The sequence below is a fragment of the Phocoena phocoena genome, chromosome 10 (assembly GCF_963924675.1).
Source record: "Phocoena phocoena chromosome 10, mPhoPho1.1, whole genome shotgun sequence".
Classification (NCBI taxonomy): domain Eukaryota; kingdom Metazoa; phylum Chordata; class Mammalia; order Artiodactyla; family Phocoenidae; genus Phocoena; species Phocoena phocoena.
Window position 1 is genome coordinate 30,750,383 of NC_089228.1, and position 25,215 is coordinate 30,775,597.

The 25,215-nt window shown below is 53.2% G+C and overlaps 1 protein-coding gene across 1 annotated transcript; it reads left to right on the forward strand.

Moving 5' to 3' along the window:
- Positions 1–1,119: 1,119 nt before the first annotated feature.
- On the forward strand, positions 1,120–23,365 carry FAM3D (FAM3 metabolism regulating signaling molecule D). The gene is made up of 9 exons (XM_065886036.1): positions 1,120–1,132; positions 3,280–3,384; positions 6,529–6,546; positions 10,838–10,961; positions 12,317–12,375; positions 15,419–15,469; positions 19,145–19,229; positions 19,976–20,102; positions 23,276–23,365. Exons 1-9 carry the CDS (start codon positions 1,120–1,122, stop codon positions 23,363–23,365), a joined length of 672 nt encoding a protein of 223 aa, XP_065742108.1.
- Positions 23,366–25,215: the final 1,850 nt, after the last annotated feature.

Consider the following 25,215-nt stretch of genomic DNA (forward strand, 5'->3'; position numbering starts at 1 on the left):
AAGTCACTGCAGTCAGAGACCCTCCAGATGGCTACGGGGGGGGGTCTGAGACCCGGGACAGCGACCACTAGCCCCGCCCTCCCCTCTTTGGAGACTCCAGAGACCTCCTGAGGGTTTTCAGCGCTGCCAAGTCACTGGTACCTGGGGGGTGGCACAGCGGAGCAGTGGGACTGAGGCTGACCCTACCCCGGCCCAGGACTCAGGAAGGGAGGAAACTTCGGTTTCAACTCTCCTCTGAGACAAAAGACACTGGCAGTGCTTCCCTGTGGGGATTGGGCAGCCAAGACTACCATCCAAATTCTGCCCCTGACCCTTGCAAGCTGAATGACTGTGGGCCTAACAGTGGTGAGTCTTAGCTTACTTACCCCTAAAGTGGGGAGCTCTGAGGATTAAAGGTGATAGTGCATGTATGGCACCTGGCGCAAGCTCACCTGTGCTATGTGGGTCCCTATTACTCTTAATTTTGGTCCATCAGCAAAGATCACTTGAGCTTCTGCTCCCTAAGGGTTTCACTGGGGCTGGCCAGCTCAATGTCTCTCAGCTGGCTGGAGGACAGAACGATGGATAGATGCATGGGTAGATGAATGGACGGATGGATGGATGGTTGGATGGATGGATGGACGGACAAGTGGATGGATAGATGGACAGATGGATGGATGGATGGATGGTTGGATGGATGGATGGATGTTTGGATGGATGGATGGAAGGACGGATGGACGGACGGACAAGTGGATGGATAGATGGACAAATGGATGGATGGATGGATGGATGGACAGATGGATGGATAGATGAATGGATGAGTGAATAAATCAATCCTCCAGGGACAGTGGCTGGTAGACTGCATCGTCCTCTGCTCCCTAATCTCTGCATTCAAAAAAGGCACGTTGAACTGAATACAGAATTACAGGGGCAAAAGTGAAGAAGAGGTGGGAGCAGAGAAGGAACAGATGATGGCAGATGATGAGGAACAAAACTGAAAGGACTGCGATCCCCTCAGTTTTAGGTACCCTTTCCTCATCTTCAGTCTTGTTCACTTTCAGACCCTAGATACCAGTTTCCCATTTTATTTTCTTCTCTCCGCAGGAACACTGACCCCAAGCCACTCTTCACCTGGACACCATGAGAGTGTCAGGTAGGGCCAGGCTCTGAGGATTCTAAGCCTCAAGGTTGAGGTCTGAAACTGGTTTTGGAAACCATTTTCTGCCAGCAGTGTCTGCCCATCCTGGACTCAGAGGTTACTTGGTTTTATTTGTTCTCAACTGGTCAGGCCAGAATTCCAGGAGGAAACCAATACAGGGAGAGCTTGGAAGAGTATAAGAGGTGACTTCTTGCCTCAAGGCTGAAGGACTACAGAAACTTCGGCACCATGGCCCCACCTGGCTGGGATCATGGAGATTCATCCTATCTTGGAAACACTTCACTGTGGTTGGCAATTACAGACAAAATATTTGCCTCAAGGAGGGCTATTCTAGAATCCTCAAACCACAGGGCTGGGCACAAGGAGAGGCCTTTGCCTTTTGGTCTACACCCTCATACTGTACCCTCTTTGTACAGGTAGGGAGACTGAGGCACCAAATAGGAAACTGACACAATTCATTTATATTTTCAAACACCAGGAGAAAGGTGAGAGCGAGTTTTATTTATTTATTTTTATTGAAGTAGAGTTGATTTACAATGTTGTGTCAATTTCTGCTGTACAGCAACATGATTCAGTTATACATATATACATTCTTTTTTATATTCTTTTCCATTGTGGTTTATCACAGGATATTAAATATAGTTCCCTGAAGAGCATGAATTTTTTTTTTTTAAGATTTATTTATTTGGTTGCACTGGGTCTTAGTTGCGGCTTGCAGGCTCCTTAGTTGAGGCTCACCAGCTCCTTAGTTGCGCCATGCGTGTGGGATCTAGTTCCCCGACCAGGGATCGAACCGGGGCCCCCTGCATTGGGAGTGTGGAGTCTTATCCACTGCACCACCAGGGAAGTGCCAAGCACGAGTTTTAGAGTCAGCTTACTTCCCCGGGTTCAGGTCCCCCCCTGTCACTTACTAGCCTAGTGACCAGCTCTCCCAGCTGCAGTTTCCTCATCTGTACAATGGGGGTAATCAATAGCGTACAACACAGAGGGTTACTTCCAGGATGAACTGAAATAATGTGTGTAAATGCCGTTCGCCCAGCACCCGACACAAAATGAGTGCCGTATAATGTGAGTTGATGCCCTAGAAGACGAGGACCCCACAGACCTGACCCCACCCCATGGGATCCAGGGGGCCTTCTCCCCCACCGCAGTAGCTTGAGGCCAGCAGGAGGCCACAGCTGAATTCAGGGCTGAGGAGCAAGGGTGGTGCAGAGAGGGAGGTCACACGAGATCCGGCGTGTTTAGGGTGGTATGGCCATAGATGGAGAGGGAGGTCAGGCAAGGAGCAAGGGAACTTGGCCTGATGGTTACATTTGACTCCCAAGGCTGTGGGACCACCAGCGTCCTTGAGGCAGGAGGTGTGGTGCAGCCTTCCCGGAAGAGTGAGGACAGGGAGAGCGGCCGGGGGCTCTGGTGGTCCATCATGTGTGTGGAGTTGCTCCTCAGTGATGCATGGGGGCATGGGGAGCAATATGGCTGTGAGGCAGGGGAGGCCGCGTCGGCTAGGCTGGTGTGTGTTCCTTCAGACAGCACTGTGTGCTATTTGTGGTGGCTTTTGGGGGGAGTGGATGGCAAATACAGGAGACCAACCCCACCCCCCAAGCCACCCTGGAGGCTGCCTAGTGGTGACAACAAGCCACGGGCTCAGCAGCAAGGGCATCGCCCTGTCTACTCTGTGACTGAGGAACTCCAGCTCAGAGGTGCTGAGACCCTGCCTGCGGTCACACAGTGGCAGGTGGCCGCCCTGAGCCTTCCTGCCTCCCATGCCGGGGCTCTCCTGCCTCCTGCTCTCCTGCCGCAGTTCTCAGGCCTCCCCTCAGCATGCTGATTCACAGGCCTCACCTCAGAGATGCTCTCTGGAGCGCTAAGTAGAACCCAGGAAGGTGCATTTCTAACCCTCTCTCCCAGCAGCCCTACTTTGGGGAACACTGCCATGTAACCTTGCAGCATGGTCATCACGTAGGCTCACGCTAGCCCCGCCATGCAGGCCGTGGACTGGTCCACAGTGTGGGCAGGGTCCGGACCTACAGGATGTGGTCTCACTGAGGGGATTTGGGAAGGACCCACATGTAGTCTTGCTGCCTGGCCTTGCAATGTGGTCTGGTGCTGTGGTCTCATGGCAGCATCTCCTTGCTCTGCAGGTCTGCTTCACCTCCTGGTCCTCATTTTTGGCCTGGTCACCACATGGGTCTTCGTCCGCAGATATATCAACTTCAACATGAAAACCATCCTCCTGGGTGAGTGGAGCTCACTACTGGGGCAAGGCCTATGGACCAGGGCTAGGGGCCAAGGATCTATTCCATCCCTGGGTGACCCAGGAGGTGGCCAGCCATGGCAAGGTGAGGACTGCCCTTGGGACCCGAGGCATTCAGGGTGGGAGAAGAGGAACCCCCAGGCTGTCAGGAAGGCTGGGAGCCCATGGGGGCCAGAGAAGTGTCCCAAGGCCCTGGCCAGAACATGTGCCTGCATCAAGGGCCATTTTGGAAATGTGACCCAAGAAGGAATGACAGAGGGAAGAAGAAAAGAAGGGAGGGAGAAAATTGCCCGGACCTTGAGTGCCTTCCACCTGTACTTGAGTGCCTTCCACCTGGAACCCTCTTCACTCAGACCTCCCTGTGGCCAGCCCCGTCTCAGCCTTCAAGCCTCTGCTCAAATGTTACCGCCTCAGAGAGGCCTTCCGTTACCACCCCAGCTATGCTTGCACCCGCTTTTCTTAGTTTAGAGTCTTTCATGTCAGCCTATTCCCTTCAGAACATCATTATCACCCATCATTAGGTTGTTTATTTATTTGTTCACTTGGTTGTTGCCCATCCCCATCCCATAGAATGTGAGCTTCCTGAAGGCCAGAATTTTGCATTGTGTACATCCATCTCTCTAGCACCTCAGAGCAGATGCTCAGGAAACATTTGATAAGTGAAAGAAAGAGGGATGGATTGGTGGATGGCTAGATGGATGATGGATGGATGGATGATGGGTGGATAGGTGGATGATGGGTGGATGGATGGATGATGGGTAGATAGGTGGATGATGGGTAGATAGGTGGATGATGGGTGGATGGATGGTGGATGGGTGATGGATGCTATCTGCTCTACGTGCATCGTCTCATTTAATCTGCACAAATGACCTAGGGGGTGATTCATGGTATGTTTGTGGAGTGGACTCATGCATGACCTCATGTTGTGGTTTTATGTGTGGTCCGAGAAAAAGAGACGCTCAGGGAAATTGAGAAACTTACCCAGATGTCCCTTGTAAATGTCAGAACGGGAATGAGAACACAGGTCTCCCAGATCCAAATCCTTTCAAAGGAAGGAGAGAAAGGGAAGGAATTTCTACCTCTGGATTCGTCCTCCTTAAAGACCAAGAACCACCTCCATCAACATAATCAAACATAATAACCTCTAGTGGCCCAGACCAGCTCATGGCTTCACAGCAGTGAGAAGCCAGTCACCCCGCCTTTAACACAAACTCCCCACAGTGGAATCTCAGAGGGCCCTTACCTCGTGTGCTTCTTGTCGAGCATGGCCCGCACCCAGGTCAGGATGATTTATATGGATATGTATCTTAGGCCCTACTTTTACAGACTAGAGATTGACTTGGCTGTGCTGCTGGACTCGGAGGAGATGTGCCAGACGAGCACAAGAGGCTCAGAGCCGGAGGCGAGCTCAGGAGTAAGCTCTAGAGAAGACAGCCTCAGCTTGGGGTGGGAGAGGGGAGTAATTGAAAGGAGCCCCAGATGCTTCCCTCTCAGAACTCAACCACCTGGGGTTTGACAAATCAACACTCCCCCCAACGATCATCAAGCATCTGTTCCGTGTTAGGTCCCAAAGACCCCAGAACGAGGAGCACGTGGCCCCAGCTCCAGTCACGTGAGTTAGTTCACATGTCTGGCGTACGTTGTCACATGCAGCTTGCCTTCCATCTCCTATTGCTGACAGTCCTTCAGCTCGACCATCTCCCACCTCCTCTCCCTCCTCCAGTCAGTAACCCTTCTTGCCTGTTCACTCGATGCCAGCCCCTGGATGCCAGCTGTTGTACTGTAACTGCTGTACTTTTCAAGGCACTGTCCTGTAAGACTAAAAATGTCTTCTTTATTGTTTGTGCTTGTGTTTTATGTATTATTTGAGTGAAAAGTATTATAAACCTATTACAGTACAGTACCGTAGAGCCGATGGTGTTGGGTACCTGGGCTAACTTTGTTGGACGTACGAACAGATTGGACTCAGGAATGTGCTCTCGGAATGGAACTCATTCATATGTAGGGGACTTACTGTATAGAATATACGAAAATGGAAGTGCAGTAACATGACCCGAGTCTTGCAAAATGCTCACAGTGGCAGGAAATGTAACCAGTGGGGAAAGCAGCCATCCAAAACCACTAGTGTGCTCGGACACGGAAAGGGGAACCTTCATCTACTTCAAACATTCCTGACCTGGTTGCATGCATCCCACCTGATGATTTAATGCATTAATATGGAAGCACATCTATTACTACGGCACAGAATGTTCTAATGTTTTTATTATTATCTTGATACATAGTTGGTTTCCTTTTTAATCCAATCTATTTTATTTTATGCATTTAATAACTTGCCATCTGGTAGAGTAGGAAGTGCTGAGTGTCTCAAGAGAAGTGGGAATAAATTTCCTGTAAGGGGAGTTCATAGGCTTTTCCAAATCACCAGAGGGGTCCATGGCACAGAAGTCAGGTGATTAAGGAATTTCTGATTTACCTAATAAATTGGGCAGGCTTCTTTCAGACGGGAGTGACAAACCCAACTGTTAGCGGTTTAAGCAAAATGGGGTGTCTTTTGAGTCAGGTCATTGGGAAGCCCATGGCATCAGACTTCAGGTGTGGCTGGATCTAGGGGCCCCAACAAAGGCCTCAGAGTCTGTCCCTGTGTCCCTGGGCTCTGCTCCTTGCTGTTTAACCTCATTCCATGGGCAGCTTTCTCTCCCAGGCAGGCATGGTGGCTACCAGCTCTCTGGATGTTGGCACCTTGCAGCTCAGCTGCAAGATGCTTCTCTCTCCCCCAGGGCCACGTATCAACCCCTAGAAGGGCTCCGTCTCCAGACGAATGTAACACTATAACTGGCCCAGCCTGGGACACGTGATACCCCTCGGGCCTTGGAGGCAAGGGTAGGGGGACAGCTTCTCAAGGACCAAACGGAAAGTGTGTCAGTGTGGGTGTCCCCCAAAAAGGAGCGTTCCCCTGCTCCCTGCCAGCATTTCTGTGTCCCCTGGGGGCCGTGTCCTCTAGGACTTAGCACTCAGCTGGTGGGAGACCGGACGTAGAACCGCAGAAATAAGCAGGACGCAGCACAGCTAAGACGTGAAACCTGTTCAGATGTTCGGAGCTGCGGGAGTCGGGAAGGGATGCTCCGGGCCCGAAAAGTGACAGCCACACCATCCTGTCCTTCCCGGGGGCCAGGGCTCTCGGCGCCTCTCACTGGCTCTTCTCCACAGCCGGCGAGAGTGGGTGTGATGGCCCCCACTGCGCAGGCGAGGAGGCCGAGCCCCAGAGGAGAAAACTCACACGTGGTCACACACGGTCAGGCTCCAAGTTCAGCGGGCCTCACAACAGAGGTCTGCTTCTTTTTAACCATGAGAGAGTCCTCTGTGTGCGTGCGTGTGTGTGCAGTGCACGCACATGTGTGTCTATGCACGTGTGTAAGTGTATACGTCTGTGCGCACGCTTTGTGTGTATGTGCGTGTGTGTGTGTGTTTGCGCGTGAGAGAGAGAAGTGGTGACGGTGGCAAATTAGGGAGGACTTCCAGACCAGATGGGACTTTCAACTCATTTCAACCCCTGCCACGGGACAGGGACTGCGCCTGGCCAGGCCAACACCTCCCTGAATTCCCTTCTTCCCACTCCCCAGCCCCCAGCCTCCACCCTGTGCAGGGGCCCAAATCCCTTTCTAACCAGATTCTGTCTTCTCTCCAACAGGTTCAGTCTACAAGGAGAACCGTGAGTGTCGACTCAGCCCCGTTTCCCTTAGGGTGAGGTGTTCCAGAGTCTCTAGTCCCAGCCCTGCAGGTTCTAGAAAAACCTTGGTTCCCAGAGTCTGCCCAGCTCACTCTTTGCATGGCCTGATGGAGCCTTCCAAAGCCCCCAGCCCTGTGGCCCCTTCTCAGCCATTCAGACTCATAGCGGGGGCTCAACTGTCTCCCTTCCCCAGCACCCCCAGCCTGCAGTCTGGACTGCACCCACCCTGCCCCCCTCTTTCATCCCCTGACCCAGCTGGGAGCCCCAAGGATGCGGGCTGTGCTTATTATCATTTCAGTGACCCCAGAACTGGCTTATGTTTCCTGCTCCAAAGTACCAGGGCCATGTTGAGCACCGCAGGGGCCCCCAGAGGCAAACAGAAGGGGGTGCTGATAGTCTAAGGGGGCAGAAGGGCCATATGTGCCAAGAGAGGTGGGGCGGCATGCCCTGGGCTCCAGGAGGGCCGTCTGCTTCCAATGGGAAGGGGTCAGGGAAGGCTTCAGGGAGGAGGCGGCTATTTAGCTGTGCCTTGTGGAGGAGAGACTGGCCTGTGCAAAGGCCTAGGGGCAGGAATGCTGGGGCTCCAGTGGAGAACTTGGCTGCTGAGTCAGGGGCGCAAGTGTGGGGAGTGGAGAGAGCACCGGGAGGGCAGGAGTGCTGAGACATCTGAACAGTGCAGAGAAGTGCAGAGAAGGTGGAAGGAAGGGACAATTATGGTGATGATAACAGTAACAGTGACTGAGTGCCTACTGTGTGCCAGACACTGTATTCAGAACTTTACAGGCATCTCATGCAATCCTCACCACAACCCTATGTGGATGCTATAAGTATCCCCATTTTGTAGATGAGGAAACTGAGGCTCAGAGAGGTGAAATCTCTTGGCCAAGGCAATGCAGCTGTAAGTGGCGGGGAGGGAGTCAACTTCCCCATCTAATCCAGAGCCCACCCTCTCAACACCTCCTTACAAGAGACAGCACCTCCGAGTCCCCCTTTCCACACCAACACGGTGGTGACTGAAGGGGGATGCAGCTCGGGGAGTGGGACTTTCCCTGACTGAAAAGGGCATGGAGGGGACTTCCCTGGTGGTCCAGTGGTTAAGACTCCATGTTCCCAGTGCAGGGGGCGCGGGTTCAATCACTGGTCAGGGAACTAGATCCCACACGCCACAACTAAAAAAGATCCCGCATGCCGCAACTAAGACCCAGTGCACCCAAATAAATATTAAAAAAGAAAAGAAAAGGGCATGGGAGCCCCTGTGCACTGTGGAATTACAGAGAGCAAAGACTATGCACCAACACAAACCATTCACCCCACACCCTGAACCCTGTCTCACTGAAGCCTCCTGAGTCACACTGTGAAGTAGACACTGTCACACAGCATCTTGGTGCTGAACGCTCAGATGTCACCTACTGGGGGGAAGGCAAATCCAAGCACACGTGCTGCCTCTCACCTTCACCGGTTCCCACAGTAGACATCACCAATCAATCCCAGCGCTCTCTCCCTCCAAGCCCACAGGTAGCCTCAAGGCTTTATCATTAAGCCTTTAATAGAAGATCCGTTAACATTGAAGAGGAAACCTGTTTGACAACCCTGACCTAAACCAACTCCCTCATTTTACAGTTGGCACTTTTAAGCCAAAGGGAGAGATTTCTGGCAAGTCACGCAGCAGATTACTGAAGTGGGCGACTTCAGTAATCGTCCCTGACGGCAACGCCCCTCCGGTGCTCAGTTCCATGCCCTGAGCAGTAGCCTCTTGGGTTCCCAGAGGGGTTGGGCAGCTTAGGAAACCGCTGAAACCCAAACCCACAGAGCAAATCCTCTGCCTCCCAGTGACTGAGACCCCTGGGCCTCCTCCCCCCCTCATCCAGTAGCTTGACTGTGAAGGCTGGATGGTCAGAAAATCAATTTGGGAAAAGCTTGCTAAGCCGGCCTGTTGACATGGGGTTTATCCGACTCAGCCGCTGTTGATTAGGCTCTGGGCAAACTCCAGGGTGTCCCCGAAGCCTGGCCCAGCCCCTCTGGCAAGGTGAAAACCTCTGGATTCGAAAGTAAACTGGGCTCTCTGGAGGGGGGGGCGGGGGGGGCGGAGGTGGAGTCCCAAGGCTCATTGGAGAAGAAGACCCCTCCCAGCCTCACCCTCAACTAGCCACTCTGGGGGAGGGCTCTGTCCAGAGGGAGGGGTAGGGCCGTCGGGTCCACATCTCCAGCCATCCCTCTCCTGAGCCACTAGGGGGTGTCTCCACTCCCGGCCCTCACTCTCCGGTGATAGTATCCCAGTTGGAGCTCTGGTTACACCCACCAGGCCTGTATGCTGGCACTCGGGGTGGGGAACAAGAGCCTAGGATGGGCTTTCTGCTCAGATCATCAGGGCCGCCCACTCCACCAGGGGAGCCCTGGCGCAGGCTGCATTCGCTCCTAAGAAGGGGCACCATCACCCACTCCGAGGCACCACAGGCTTGCCGAGCTTGGCACTAGTGGGCTGTGTCCCCCTCAGAGGGACGCTTTTTCCTGATTCCCATTAAGGCTCCCTCTAGGCCCTGGAGACCCTAATCACCCCCCTCCCAGCTTGGGCTCAGACCCGCCCAAATGCTCTAGGTGTTCATTCAGTGAAGATTTATCGAGTGCCTCCTATGTGGCAGGCACAGGAGTTATGGGGATGATTTAACAAGACAGTAAAGACAAAGGGCTTGCCACAGTGCCTGGCAGGCAGCAAGGCCCTGGCGTGTGCCAGCGTCTATTGGGAAGCCTGTGGGTTTGCTCCAAACACTCTGGCGAGGCTCAGCCAGTCGCCTGGCGCGGGGGCTGAAGGAGAGAAAGGCTGCCTGATCACTGCTCTCCCTTTGCAGGTGAACTTTCTCTAATTCCCTGTTTACCCACTTCTCCCTCCTGGCACCTTCTGAACTGTCAGGTGGTGTTAAAACAACATGCATGAATATAAGTTGGAAACTGCCAGGCTGGAAGTGTGGGTGACATTTCAGCGGCTGTGCTTGGGGGCGCGTCTGCCTCTCCCGCCTTTCACAGGCCTCCAGAGTTCGCCCTGGGAGGGCCGCGTGGAGAGGACGCAGGTCTTCATAGCAGCCACAATAACCAGAGGTCCCACATACTGAGTCCTCAGTGGGTTCCAGGGACCGTGCTAAGCCCCGGGAGGGAATAAGCCCTGAGCATTAACCTGAGTTCATTAATCCCGCACAAGAACCCAGTGGAGAAGTACCATCATTAGCCCATTTCACAGATGAAGGAGCAGATTTACAAGGAGGTTGAAGACTTGCTCAAGGGAACCTGGCTGGTGAGAAGCACTCCCACCCACCATGCTGGGCCCCCAGGAGCTTGTCAACAGGGGCCTCTCTGAGCTCAAAAGCCTGCCATGTCTCAAGAGAAAGTTCTCAAGAGAATCCCTTAATCACGGTGACTCGGGTCATTAACTACCACTCACGGTTCTGCACACAGTTACTGAAGGTCTGCGGGCAGCCAGGAGCTGTGCCAGGGCTGGGGCTGTGATGGGAAACCCAGAAATGAACGCTGAGCGGTCAGACACGCAGCGTCCCGTGTCTTTGATGGGGTTGTCGGAAGCACTGTGGGAGCACAGAAAGGGGCAAATCCGCAGACCTAGGTGGTCAGGGAAGGCATCCCTGGGGGAGGCCCCCTGTCCCTGCCCCTCTCCTCCTCCCAGGCCCCTTCCTTAGCTGCCGCCACCAAAGCTATTCTGTTCCGTCCCCAGCTTCACACTCGGTGAAGACCAAGTGTGGCCTCAGCAAATCCTGCCCAGACAACTTCTTTGCGTTTAAAATCACCAGCGGGGCCGCCAACGTCGTGGGCCCCTCCGTGTGCTTTGAAGGCCAAATGTAAGTTTCTGGCATTTCTTTTCTTTTCTTTCATTAATTCACTCATTAGCAAGTTCAGAGGCCTCAAGGGCGGGCCCTAGAGACCAGACCACACCTTCGACATGCTTCCTTTTACTCTGGGTGGGTGGGTCACACATGATAATAATCCTAACATCTTGCAAATCTGCCAGCACCTTGCTAGACGCCTTACAGCATCGTCTCCCTCAATCCCCCAGCATTCCTGGAGGTGGGGCGATAATCCTCCCCTTTGTAAAAATGAGGAAACTGAGGCTCAGACAGTGTTACCCAGCTAACCCTTGGTAGAGCCAGGATTTGAACTCAGGTCTGTCTGATAGCCAAGCTGCTGGGCTTCCTATGACGGGGGATGCCTAAGGGGAATGTTCAAGATCAAGGTCCAGGCATCAAAGCCCAGACGCAGCAGGTGCCAGGGCTTCTACCCAGGTGCAGGAGAAAGACTATATACCAGGCTTTCGAGGTAGTAAAGTCCCTGGGACAGCAAGTTCATCCTACAAAAGAAGCCAGAGACAGGTGTTTTAGTACGGATTCTGAACCTAGATCCAAATCATTTAGGCAAAACAAGGAAACCTACTGGTTCACGTACCCAAAAGGCCAGAGGCAGTGGGCTCCAGCACCAGCTGAATCCAAGGGTTCAGACCAAGTCATCAGGGCTCCCTCTCACACTACCTTCAGCTCTGCTTTCCTCTGTTATTAGATTCGGTTTTCTCTACTGAAAATGGACTTCTTCATGTGGTGAAGGAGGGAGGCCACCAGCTGGGTTGACATAATAGCCCTGTCTAGCACCCCACTGGGAAGAGCTTTCCCATCTGAATTAACCCTGCAAAAGTCCTGGGGCTGGGGCTCATTGGCTGGCCTGGGTCACATGACCACACTGGCCCAATCACTGTGAGAGGTCAGTGCTGAGACCCTCCTGGCCTGAGACGGAGAAGTACACTTTTCCCAGGGATACAAGAGGATGGGGTATGGATGCCGGGCCGCAGGAACACAGCTGGGCTCCACTTGGGGATCCCAGACATGGCAGGACAGGACCAACTTTCCGGGCTCTGCCTTCCGCCTAGCCTGGGGACATGGGCTGACCCTGCCTCCAGCACCTCCGAGCCCCAGGCAGGGACCTTCCCTCTTCCCCGGGCAGACTGTTCTGGTCCAAACATGCCATGAGAGACTCCTCAGAGAATCCAGCCCACCGCTTGTTTCCGGGAGATAACAGATGGCCCCAATAATTCCGTGTGTTTCCCGATGCTGCGGCATCACACCATGTGGGCCCTCGCAGAGTTCCAGAGTGTCCACTCCACACTCGGGACCAACTGTTGTATTTTGTTTTTCTTCTTTCTCTTCAGGATCATGAGTCCTGTGAAAAACAACGTGGGCAGAGGCCTGAACATCGCCCTGGTGAACGGTGAGTTGCCGATCCACCCCCCGCCGGCCCCCACCACGCTCTGAAGCCTGGCTGGCCTGTGGGAACAGGTCTAAAAGAGCTGGTCTGCCCTGCAGTCATGGCCAGGTCCCTGCCAGGTGCACCTATCTCAGGAGGATACGCTGCTCCTATGAAACGTGACCCCGTCTGGGCTTAAACCAACACACGTGAAACCACAGGGGACAATGTGAGATTACAAGCTGAGTGCACGCCTTCATTCACTCATTCAGCAAAGAGCGACAGCAGCTACTGTGGGCCAGGCCCCGTATGGAGTTCTGGGGGTCACCTGTGAACCAGAAGGACAGACCCTGGCTTGACAAGCCCCTGTGGGCGCCCATGAAGTTCACAAAAAAATCAGAAGGTGGTGAGCACATATGAAGGAAAAGGAAACACAGCTCTGGGATCAGGACACAGAGCTGGCAGCGGAGGTAGTCGGGGGAGGAGGCTTCCAGAGGGAGGTGATGGTCAGCTGAGGCCTGAGGGATGGTAGGGGTTGACCAGGAGAAAAGAGGAAGGCTCCTTCCAGGCAGGGGCAACACTGTGCAGGGCGCAGGGAAGGGAAGAAGGAGGAGAGGTGCTTGGGGGTCCACACAGGCTCTCTCTGGCTATAACATAGAAGCAGGGTGGTGAGAGGTGAGGCTGGGGAACCAGCAGGGCCAGAGGATGAGGGGCTAAGTGTCCTGCTAAGAAGTCTGGACCTGAAGCAGAGCAAAATAGGGAGCCTTGGAAAGGCTTTGAGCAGGGGCTGAGGGCCCAGCCCTGCCTTCCTGAAACCTCCTTCTAGCTTGGAATAGGGAGGCTAGAGGCAGGGAGACCCAGGGAGGCCCACAGTCTCAGTAACCCTGTATCTCCAGCAGGTGATGAGCAGGAAGCCAACTGCAGGCCAAGCCAGGAACAGGGACATGTTTCAGGAGGGGGTAGGTTACAGGGGCCGAGAAGGACCAGGTGGTGTGGCCCCAGCCAAGCCCCTCCTGTCTGCCTTCAGCTCTTACATGATCTGGGGAACGGGGGCTATTTGCGTGGATCTAAGAGCTATTCCTGGGACAAAGGTCAGGGCAGATGGAAAAAGGGCACAATGGACACTCGGGAGAAAAAGGGTTCAAGCTTGTGTGCAGTGTGACCACACAACCACACTTAGGAAGTGACAGGGTAGGATTGGAACCCTGGCCTTTTGCTCCTAGAGGACCCATTTCCCGTCTGCCAAGAAAGCCTGCTGCGTCAGGGGAGAGGTCAAAGCCTGGAACAAAGGAGGAGCGTTGCCGGACAGGGGTCAGAGGACAGCTCTGGCCAACTACCTGGGATTCCAGGAAGGGTGTGGACCAGGAGGGGCAGGAAGCTGAGGGGGGGGCCTCTCCTCCTCCAGAGTCTAGAGAAGGAGAGGGAGGCCTGAGTCCCCCTGCTGCTGGCCCCTTCCAGACGGTCTCAGAGCACCCCCGGCACGCCAGGCCCCAGGAGACTGTAGCAGCCTCACTTACATCAACTGTCCCACCCAGTCTCCACTCACCCCACAGTGGGGAGGGCAGGGAAGGGCTCCAGCTGCAGCCAACCTGGCTGAAACCTGCTGGGCTTCTCTTCCCCCAAATGGACCACTGTGGGAGAAAACGCCTGAATATTCTCCCAGGAGATGGGCTCAGACGGAGGCCCTCTTCCCCGTCCCTCGCAAAGCCCAAAGATAAAAACAACCGCTGATAACACGGAGAGCTCATATTTATCGAGCACTTACTGTGTGCTAGCTATTTCACTGATCGTCATCACAATGCTAGAAGGCAGCTATGCCCAGTCCCTGTTCTCCAGGTAAAAAAAATGGGGGCTCAGAGAGGCTGGGCAACTTGCCCAGGATACACAGCCAATAGAATCATCTAGATTTGAACCTGGCTCTGGCTGACTCCAGGTCTTAATCACTCAGCGAAACTACCCGCTAGACTAGAAATGTATCCAAGCACATGCGCAGTGCCTACCGCATGCCAGCTGTGGAAAGTCTAACAAATCACTCTCCGGGCCTCAGGGTCCTCATCTACATAACGAGCCAGAACAACAAAAGGATTGCTACGTCGCAGCCTTTTAGATGGCAGGGATTCCTTTGAGAAACTGTTCAAACTCCACCTCCTCCGCCCCGCCCCCCCCACCCCCGGTTCCAGAAAAATCTGCAAATGCACAGGATCACAAAAGTAGTTTCACCGGCTTCATAGATTCCTTCCCAAGGACCCCAGGTTAAAGTGTCTGGACGGGCTCGGACACTAGCGGTTCCAAGAATTCACGGGGGACTGCAATGAGAGCCTGCTCCCACTCCGCAGGAGAGCTGCCACTACCCAGGCCCCTGTCGTCACCCTCTTATCAAATCTACCAACTGAATTAGGGGGAGGGGGCAGTGAAGGTGAAACTAGAGCTGCCATCCCCTCTGCAACACCCCCATCCAGTGGCCAAAGGTAAGAATTGCAATTTTCCTCCAGAACACCTGATACCCTGTAGGATTTGTACGCTTTGCAAAGCCCACCAAGGCAATCCAGATTACTGGACTCCGGACACTGAGTACACTTCAGCCCACTGAAAATCCCTTTGCCTTAAAGAGTTGGAGCACTCAAATTGCAGAGTTCCTATTTAGGTGAGAATAGTAATGATGGTTGTAGTTTTTTTAGTTACTATTTTATAGGTAAGATTTATCTCACAGGCATATATTTTAAATACATCTCATTTAGTTCCCACAGCCCATGGTACAGATGCAAAAATTGAGGTCAAATGCTAAGTCTTACATTAGGAAGTGGCAGGGCAGAACACAAACCCAGACTGGTTGGATTCCATTCAGTTCCAGAGACCCTGCACCGTTATGTGCTAGTACCTCTCAGATCAGCCCAATGGTTACTGGGCACCTAATTTAGTCCTGCATGCTTTCTACAGGACCTAATTTTGTTCCACTATTATTCTATTCTGTTTTTAGACCTTAGACTACAGAGTAGCCACTCTCCATAACATGAAAGACAGAATGACGTGCTACGGCAAATAATAGTTCTGCTCTCTTATCCCTTAGGAACCACGGGAAAGGTGATGACACAGAAATATTTCGACATGTACTCTGGAGGTAGGCACCACTGTTGGCACTGAAGTCGAGGGCGGGCTGAGCTCCTTCCTGTGGCAAGAGGCTATCTGGGTGCCAGGGAGTTTGGCTCTTGTTTCCAGGGACCCAATCAGAAAGCAGCACAGTGCGGGGGGGGGGGGGGGGCATCCTGCTGCCTTTGAAACTCCTTTCTGCTGTCTTACTGTGCACTCCCTGATGCAGATCCTGAGGCAAGGATTCAAGTGCGGTGTTTATTTGGGAGGAGGTGATCTCAGGGAATGTCAGTAGGGAGTGGGGGAGTGAGCCGGGGAAAGGAAGGCAGCCAGCGCAGAGCGTTATGGAGCCACGATCGCTGCGGGGAGCCAGTGTAGAACACGTGCCCCTGAGACACCCCGAGGGGCAAGGAAGCCGCGGTGCTCCTACCCCTATTCCTTGGCACTTCCCACGCTTCTGGCCTGCCCCAGGGTACAAAGGAGGATGTGGAGGCCGGAGAAGACCTTCAGGCAAAGAAATGCTGCTGCTGGCAGTGGGAGGCCAGGCACGTGTGCACTGAAATGCTGAGGACGAGGGAATGTGGCCCAGTTTGCTCTGCTAGGTAGAAGGTATTTTTTTTTAAGCCACAGGGTCGCTATCAAGCCCAAGGACAGGACAAAGCCTCCCGAGGCCCAGAAAGGACAGCTCTGAGGCTCCAAGCTCTCTGCATCTTTCTGCAGATGTCTTTTCTTCTCTCTAACCTAGACATGCTTTCTGAGCTGCTCTCTACCCATGGGCACCCCTTACTCAGGAAGTCACTTTCTCCTTGTCCTTAGCACGGCCCAGCAACAGGGCACCGACTCACCTGGGCTGGAGGCCCGGATACCTAAGTCCCCACCAGCAGTTTGCTCCCTGACAGGCCGCCCGGCAAAGCTGTGGGTGGAGGCGGGACTCTCACGCAGGCTTGAGACTTCTTCCAAAACATGGTGGAATCAGTCCCGGGCCCAATATGCCACTTGCTGCCCAGCCGGCAACCCAGCCCCCCACCAACACAGGAGCCTCAGCAGGAGAAAAAAGCAGCAGGGTGGCCCCTTGCAGGCAGCAGAGGTCTGGGCCCTGCAAGGACTGGCTTCCGCCAGGATAGATGAACTGAGCTCAGCCTCCTTCTCGGCGCCCGGCTCGACTCAGTATCCCTCTGTGTCCCCGCGATCACAGGGCCAGCTCTGGGCTCGGGCATTAAGGGCGCTGAGCGTGAGACCCCTCACCCCAGAAGCTCCTCGCAGAATGGAAGGGCCCTCCTGCTGCCAATCAGCTGTTTTCTTCTATCCTCAATCTCCCACCTTTGCCTCCGTCTCCAGGGAAAACCTGCCTCACTGCACCCACCTAAATATGTGAGCCCAGAAGGGGAGAAATCACCAAGCAGCAGAGAGCAGGAAGCCCCCTTGGCTTTACAGACAAAGGAGGGGCCGAAATGGGGGAAATGGAAGTCTGCCGCCCAGTAGTCACAGCAGGGGAAGGTGTTCAGAAGGTGACCGGTGACAGCATCCTTAGAGACAGGAGCCGGGAATGTGTCTTGGGCTCAGGGCTTCCCACGATGGCCGTCTTCCAGCCGAGTCCCACCTCACAGATAGGGTCTGCAGGGCCAGAGGACGTGCTCACCTGGAGCCTGCATCAGGGCCCGTGCAGACCTCTTCCAGGTGTGCCCCCCATGCTACAGACACACCCATAGGACTGAGGGGTGGCCAGGGGACGGCTGCTGCTGGAGGAGAGGGTGGCAATGACAGAGCTTGGACAGGCAGGGTGGGTGTCCACATGCAGGCATGCATAGCCCCTCCTGGTACAGGACAGAGCTGGAGACGGGTGAGGAGAGAGCGGAACAGGCCATGGGCCGAGGGCAGGGACCTTCATTTGTCCTCTGTCCAGGGTGGCCTGGGACCAGGTTATGGTAAAGGTCATCTCTGGAGTCAGAGATTTCAGGTTGGGTGACCTGAGGCAGGTGACATCTCTTGAGCCTCAATTTTGTCATCTATAAAATAGAGGTAGCCATAGACCTCCACTTCATAAGCTGGATGTGAGAATTAAATGATAACCTGCAATAATCAGGGGGAGGGACCCAGCCTGGCTGGGGGAGGAGCCCAGGGAAGCTTTATCTCCCTTCCCTCTTCCCTCACTCCATCCATGTGATTCGGAAGCAAGGAGGTCATCTGTCAAAACGAAAAGGGAAAAAAATAAAAAGATAAACCAAGTTTTATAATGCCTTATCATAAACTTGGATGTAACCATGGCTGATGGGGAACAAGAAACAGAAGCCTTTTGAGAATAAGCCGCCACTTCCCACAGAAGACGAAAAAAAAGAAGATGGCTTTTCGAAGTGAGAAGATAGTTATCAGAAGGTACACTTCGTCTTTTCCAAACATCCACTGTCCATTCCAGACAAGAGCCAGCTCTTGCTGTCTGCTGACAGCTCAAACCAATTGATGGTACTTTCAGAGCTCCCACTTTTTGTCTCAAGAGTTCAAGGGCTGCTGTGGTCATTGACTGGAGGTCTCCGTGTTACAGAGCAAGTTGGTGGCTGGCCTTGCTTGGGGGACTCGGCTTTTCCTCCGAATTCAAGGGATACCCACAGAATAGTAAGAATCAGGGCAGCTTCATGGGCACGCAGGCTGTGAGCAGGAAAGTCACACAGGGCCCCTTGCTTAGAAGAAACTTGATTTGATGCTCCGCCTTCACCATCTTGAAATTATTAATAATTTTTCAACAAAAGGCCCACGTTTTCGTTTTGCACTGGGCCCTGAAAATTATGTAGCCAATCCTGCTAATAATTGTAATTCTGTTATAACGCACTTACTGCAAGCCCAGAGTCATCGTCACATTTGAGCTTTACAGAAATGCTCTGAGCAGGGCTATTAATTATTCTCCTTTGACAGATGTAGCCCCTGCTTTGCCCACCAGGCCAATCTTGCCCATACTTCCTCCACTGTTCAAGAGCCCTCTGTATAAGTTATGCCTTATCCAGAGTACTCTTTGCACTGTTTGTGTGTTCCTTTAAATCAGCTCATTCACTTTTTTTAAACCTAACTAAATATATCTTAAAAGGAAATTATATCACTGCCCTAAGTAGAAAGCCGTTATCTTTTTTTATTCATGGAAGGTGACCGTAAAAATGAGCACAACAGAAAAAAAACCAGCGTCGTTGAGGCAAGCTGCATGCTGATGCCTCCCCAGGTGCTGTCCCCAGACCTGCTCTGTGTTCAATCCAGAGATCTCTCAAGTGCAGGCAGGCGTTAGAGATGAGAATGGAGCCCTGCTCCTTGACATAAGCTGGAGAGTTGTGGAAGCCCCATGTTCTCTCTCAGTGGCCCGAGTTGCCCGGTGGGTGTACCCTCTAAAGTCAGCACAGACAGGCTGGGTGCATCTTAAACAGTGTAGAAGGGGCAGCGGAGCTCCTGAGAGGTGACTGTGCTCGGTCCCCTGGGGGGGTAGACCTTCAAGGGCCCTTACGCCATGGTTCTTACCCCAGCTGCAGAGCAAAATCGCCTGGGAGACTTTCAAATTCCAGAACCCACCCCAGACCATCTGAATGAGGATGCCCTCACCCTATGCAGATGGAGCTCAGTGTCAGGCTGCCCAGGCATTCCTGGATCGTTAGGGCCATAGGAGAGGATGAGAATGAACAGCAGTCTTTCGCCTAAATGACCAGCACGTCGTTTTTCCTTCCTCCCACAGATGCTAACCTCCTGGTGAAATTCCTTAAAGAAATTCCAGAGGGCACGCTGGTGCTGGTGGCCTCCTACGATGACCCGGGGACCAAGTAAGTGGGAACCTCCGCCTGCCAGGCCACGGGGAGAAGCGAATCAAAGACCTCCAAACTGCAGGTCCTTTTCCTCCTATCCTGCTGGCTCCAGCTTCTGACACCTTCTCCTAAGGAACCAAGCAGACAAGCGCACAAAGAGATGTTCTGGGGGGTTCATCACAGCCGTGGTCACAAGAGTGAAAAACTGGACACACTCTCCCTGCGCAGTGATAGCGAACTGGTGACAGAAATCATGATATATGGCGATATAGGACGTATTATTATATATACATAAAAGAGGATATACTGCATCAAAAATGCCGATGTAGAAAATATTTAAGGACACGAAAGAATGTTCACCCTTTAGTATTAAGTTAAAAAAAGGAAAAAAAGAAGCAGTTTACAAAAGAATTGGTATAATCCCACAGTGCACGAGGGAAAAAAGGCATGAAGGAAATATACTAAAATTTTACAATGATTATGTCAAGGGGGGTGAAACTAAGTAATTTTTAGTTGCTTTGTAAAGTTCCATATTTTCCAAGTGAACATCTATTATATTTGCAAAAAGAAGCAAAACCGTTGTAACGCTTCGCCAGCCCCTCGGATTGGCTTTCGGAGAAGCATCCTGGCCACTCTGCCCTGTTTCTCCTGAGCTCGGGAGAGGCTGCTGCCCTCTCTGGAGGAGGGGTGGAGGGTGAGTCAAGGGCCTGAGACGCTCCCTCTTCTCCTATCCCGAGCTCACCGTCCTCTCTGGTCCCCTGCAGGATGAATGATGAAATCAGGAAGCTCTTCTCCAACTTGGGCAGCACCTATGCAAAGCAGCTGGGCTTCCGGGACAGCTGGGTCTTCTTGGGGGCCAAAGACCTCAACAGTAAAAGCCCCTTTGAGGAGGTGAGTTCCTCGCAGCCTCCCTGTCCCAGTGAAGGAGGGGATGGGAGTTGTGGGGGACAGTGCCAGGAATGGACAGACAAGGGCCGGGGTGGCTTGGAAAGGACACATGGAGCAATGTGAGGAGGGCTACCCAGCGGTCGTCCACCCCGGAGATCAGGGCGGCCTGATTGGCTAATCCCCCAGCAGGAAGCAGCCTTGACCAGGTGGGTCATATATAAATACATAGACACATAGGTAAGTACCAAAAAGGAGAAGGAAAAAGATAAAAAAATAAAAAGGATGAAAGGAAATTAAGGCATGGAAGAAAGGGAAAGGAATGTAGAGGTGAAGCTCGCATGATGGGGCAGGGGGAGAGTCCAGAGCAGGGAGTGGGATGCCCAGCTTCTGGTCCCCGCTGCGATCCCCTCCTTCCTCCCTGCCTCAGTCTCCCCACCTGTAAAGGGGCAGGTTTGTGCCAGGGGAGCCCCAAGTTCCCTTCTAAGTTCCCTTGGAGAGGGTGAACTTGCACCAAGAAGGGGACACAGGAGGGCCGCCCTGAGTACACGGAGGGAGTTAGGAGGGGTCCGTGATCTGGCTACAGTCACTACCCAGGTGTGGCCCAAGCAAAGTGCACCTGGGAGGCATCCAGAGGTAGGGCTTGAGGAGCCCTCACAGGAGGAAGGGGGAGTCAATGACTGTTGGGGGCCCCAAGGAAATGCTGCACCTTCTCCCCTGCACCCCTTGCAGGACAATCGCCATGTGTGCATCCCCAGCTCAGAGCAATTCCAAAACCTGGGAGAACTGGCCAGGCTTCCCCAGCGTGAAGTTGGCCAGTCTCTGGTGGTAAGAACGTTCAGCTCTGCCCAGATCCAAGACGGGAAGCTAAGAGTCAATGATTCAGACATATATAGGACCAGTGAGGAAAGGGAACTCTGTCCTGGAGGCAAGGGGGAGCCATGGTAGGTTTAAGCGGGAGAGTAAACAGATCAGATTGACAACAAGAAAGACTAGTATTCAGCAAGTGCTTGCTCTGTGCAGGCGCGGCTGAGCAAATGACTTGCAGGATCTTATTTAACCCACAACAAGGTAGGCGCCATGAGCACCCATCCCGTCTCACAGACAAGGATCCAGAGCCTTGGAGAAGTTTTAACCCGCTTGCTCAGTGATAGGGATGCATTTCTCATCCAGGTCTGCAGTTTCCCCAAGGACTTCCTGTCCTCATACTTTTAGAATGGCCTCCCTGCCTGTGCATGGAGAGCACTGTGAAAGGGGCGCAAGTCAGAAGGCAGGGAGGAAGCCAATGCGATAATCAGATGAGACCCAGCAGCCTGGAGCGGGAGGGGCTGTGGGAGGCAGAAAAGGGACAGTCAAGAAGCCTCGTGCTGAGATCCAGGGAGGTGGGGGTGAGGCTAGAGTGGGCTGCAAGGGGGTTTGCCTTGTCTGGAAAATGCAGACCTGGTTTGTATGTGTGTGTTTCCAAGAGAATATATTCAGGTAATTAGAAATTACTTTTAAAAAGTAAGGAACAGGGCTTCCTGGTAGCACACTGGTTGAGAATCTGCCTGCCAATGCAGGGGACACAGGTTTGAACTCTGGTCCGGGAAGATCCCACATGCCGCAGAACGACTAAGCCCGTGCACCAGAACTACTGAGCCTGTGCTCTAGAGCCCGCAAGCCACAACTACTGAGCCTATGCTCTAGAGCCCACGAGCCACAACTACTGAGCCCACATGCCGCAACTACTGAAGCCCGCGCACCTAGAGCCCGTGCTCTGCAACAAGAGAAGCCACTGCGATGAGAAGCCCACACACTGCAACGAAGAGTAGCCCCTGCTCACCACAACTAGAGAAAGCCCACGTGCAGCAATGAAGACCCAACGCAGCCAAAAATAATAATTTTTTTTTAAAAAGTAAGGAATAGTGCAAAGTAGCTTGTGCTAAAGGAGAAAAGGAGAGGACCCTCTGTTTATACCCTCTGGGTGAAGGACACAGGGGCAGGGGCCTGGGGCTCCAGAATGTCCCTTTGGAAGGTGTCAGGGGCAGGACTCTCTAGGAAGAGGCAGGGCGGGCGCTGTTCTTCCTTAAAGCGCAGCTTCCAGCCCCAACAAAACTGGGCCAATTACAGCAGAGAGGAGCACGTAAGTAGAGAAGAGTCGGCACCACCTTTTTTCTGATGTCTGATCAGCTGACTGCATCCCATCACCCAAAAATGAACCAAAGACCCCCGACGTGATTAACACCATTCTGTCTTTTGTTCTCCCACATGGGAAACAGGGTTTCAGAGAAGCAGCATCTAGAATTTAGTTTTCCTTCCTAAGGGTTAGCCACAGTTATCCCACCTGTAGATTTTATCATTTACATTCTTTTTTCCATAAATTAAACCTGAGCATTTGAAACACAATCTTAACTGATTTTATTCTCTTTATACATTTATTATTAATATTAATTAATATTACACACTGGTTCCACGACTTACCAACTGGATAGCCATAGGCAGTTACTTTGGTTCTCTGTGCCTCAGTTTCCCCATCTGTAAGGTGAGATGATAACAGCGAGCAGTTCTTAGGGCTATTGTGAGGATTAATTACAGAAGGTGCTTTGTGCCTGGCATAGAGCAAGCATTCACGAATTGCTAGAATGCTTCCTTTTTCTATTGAAGTATAGTTGATTTACAATGTCGTGTCAACTTCTGCTGTACAGCAAAGTGTTTCAGTTATACGTATACATTCTATACCTTCTTTTTTGAATATTCTTTACCATTATGGTTTATCACAGAATATTGAATATAGTTCCCTGTGCTACACAGTAGGACCTTGCTGTTTATCCATGCGACATATAATAGTTTGCAGCTAGGATGCTTCTTTTTCTTCTTCTTCTTCTTCTTATTATCATTTGGGACGTCCTAGAGGGGCTAAAGCTCTTCAAGCACCACTCCCCACATACTTGGTACCAGCGCCCCCTGTCCAGGGCATGACAGGCAGTGACTAGGCTCTGATCTCATCTCTGAAACCTTGGGCAAGTTACCCTCCCCAGCCTCAGTTTACCCATTTGTGAAATGGGCTGGAAATATCCAACCCTCCCATGCCCCTCATGGGACAGTGGCGAGGATGAAGTGAAGCCATTTAGGTTTTAAAGCACAACGCAGATGCAGGCGTGAGTCCTAACATTGTCAGTGTCTCTCTTCTGTCTCTCTAGTTCTTAAAGAACAACCCAGACGTGAATAAATACGACGGCTGGCCGGAGCTGCTGGAGCTGGAGGGCTGTGTGCCCCAGAAGGTATATTAGGGCGGCCGTGGCTCTTCCTGGGCCAGGGCCCGAGGATGCTTCTGCCTGACTTAGGAGTCAGAGCCCAGGCTCACTGCGAGCCAGACTGACAGGAGGAGACGGCCAGCAGAGGAGGAGAGGGAAGAGGGAACGGGAGTGTGGAACGTGCTGAGGGTCCTCCAGTACCCTGCACGCTTTCCCCGTTGGAAACAAAGCCCCCGCTGGGTGGAGGCGTCCTACCCGGAGGTGGCCGGCCTCAGAGGGTCCTTCCGGAGCCGGCTGTCTGTGGAGAGAACAGGTGTGCTTTCCTTCAGGGACTGCTGACTGTGGCTCCCAAGGAAGGACAGGATGGACTGCCTGCACCTGAGCACAATTAAATTTTATTTTTGATGATTTTGAACAAACTTTCCCACCCCTTGATGTGCAGCATTTCCCCTGGGGTGGTCTAGACTGAGTCTGCGCGGCCACAAGTTCCAACAGGTTGGTGACGGCTTCAAGCACCTGGTTATGCAGCTAGAAAGGAGGTCGGCTCCACAGGGATTACTTTTAGGTGTGAAAGAATCCTGGGCTCCCAGTGTGAGGTGTAAGATCCACAGGAACAGAGACAGCCAGAGGACCCGACACGGAGAACACTGTCTTCACCTGCTGTTTGAGTGAGAGCTGGAGAAAATCCAGATCTGGAGAGGGGGAAGCAAGGAGATCTGAGAAAGGCTGCAAGGAACAGCCAGACCGAAAGGCTTCGGGGAAAACATCCCGGCTGTCTCCGTGTGGGTTCCCTCGGGAGCAGCCCCGAGATAAGGATTCGAGTACAGGTTGTTTATTTGGGAAGTGATTCTAGAAAACACCCCTGGCAGATGGGAAAGTAAGACAAGAAAGAGAAGGCAGCCAAGAAGGGGTGTGTTGTCGACTCAGCTACTGCTGGGGGTGAGTGGAACTTAATCCCACGGGGAAACCTTAGGAATCGGTGTAGGACACACACCTCAGAGATCTCAGTCAGAGGTGAGGGAGCTGGGGTACTTATACACCAACTCCCATCGGCCATCGTTGGAGGGCTGCTGGTGTTGGGGCTGATGTGAATTCCTGGGCCCTTCTGGTCTGACCTGTGTGGGAAAGAGCGGCCTTCTTGCCTTTGCAGAGAGTCCTTGGCCGAGAGATGTCAATACCAGCTGCTGGAGGCCACTGAAGTGGTGAGGCCCAAGGGATATGGTGCTAAGACCCAGCCTGGGGTCTCTGAGAAGGGCGGGGGGGCAGGGGGGAGACCAAATCCTGGGAGGGGGCATGGGAGCAGAAAACACCGGTACTCGGGCTCCTGGAGTGTGTACCAGGGAGACTGCAAGGCTCGTGGAGAAGATGCCCAGGCCCCAAGGGCAAACGTTCCAAGCAGGGGGACAGCAGAAGCTGAAGCCCTGTGAACTCCGCTGGCGTGAGGCTCACAGTTACCAAGCTCTGGGGACAGGCAGGGCTTCAAATGGGCCGAGAGGGCCTGGGGTAGAGAAGGACAGAGTGTGGGAACCTGTGTCAGGGGCCATGGCAGGCTGGGGCAGGGGCTGCAGTCGTGATCCATGATCACGGCTGGCTCAGAGGGCCTTGAGCAGGCTTGACTGAGGAAGTCAGCAGAAGGCGCCCAGCCAGCCACCTGCCGGTTCCGTAGCCCCTCCTCCCCCAAGCACAGTCGCTCACTCTCAGGGGAGAGTTTGCTGGCAGCCCCCCCAACCACTTACACAGACACCCACATCCATGTACCGCTTGACAGCACTGGGAGCAAGTGGATTTGCTCCGATCCTCTCTTTTTGTTCCAAGTGGCAGGACCCTCCTCCCACACCTGACGTGCTGACAGAGGGCTGCCCCTGAACCCCAGTGCCCTTCCTTCC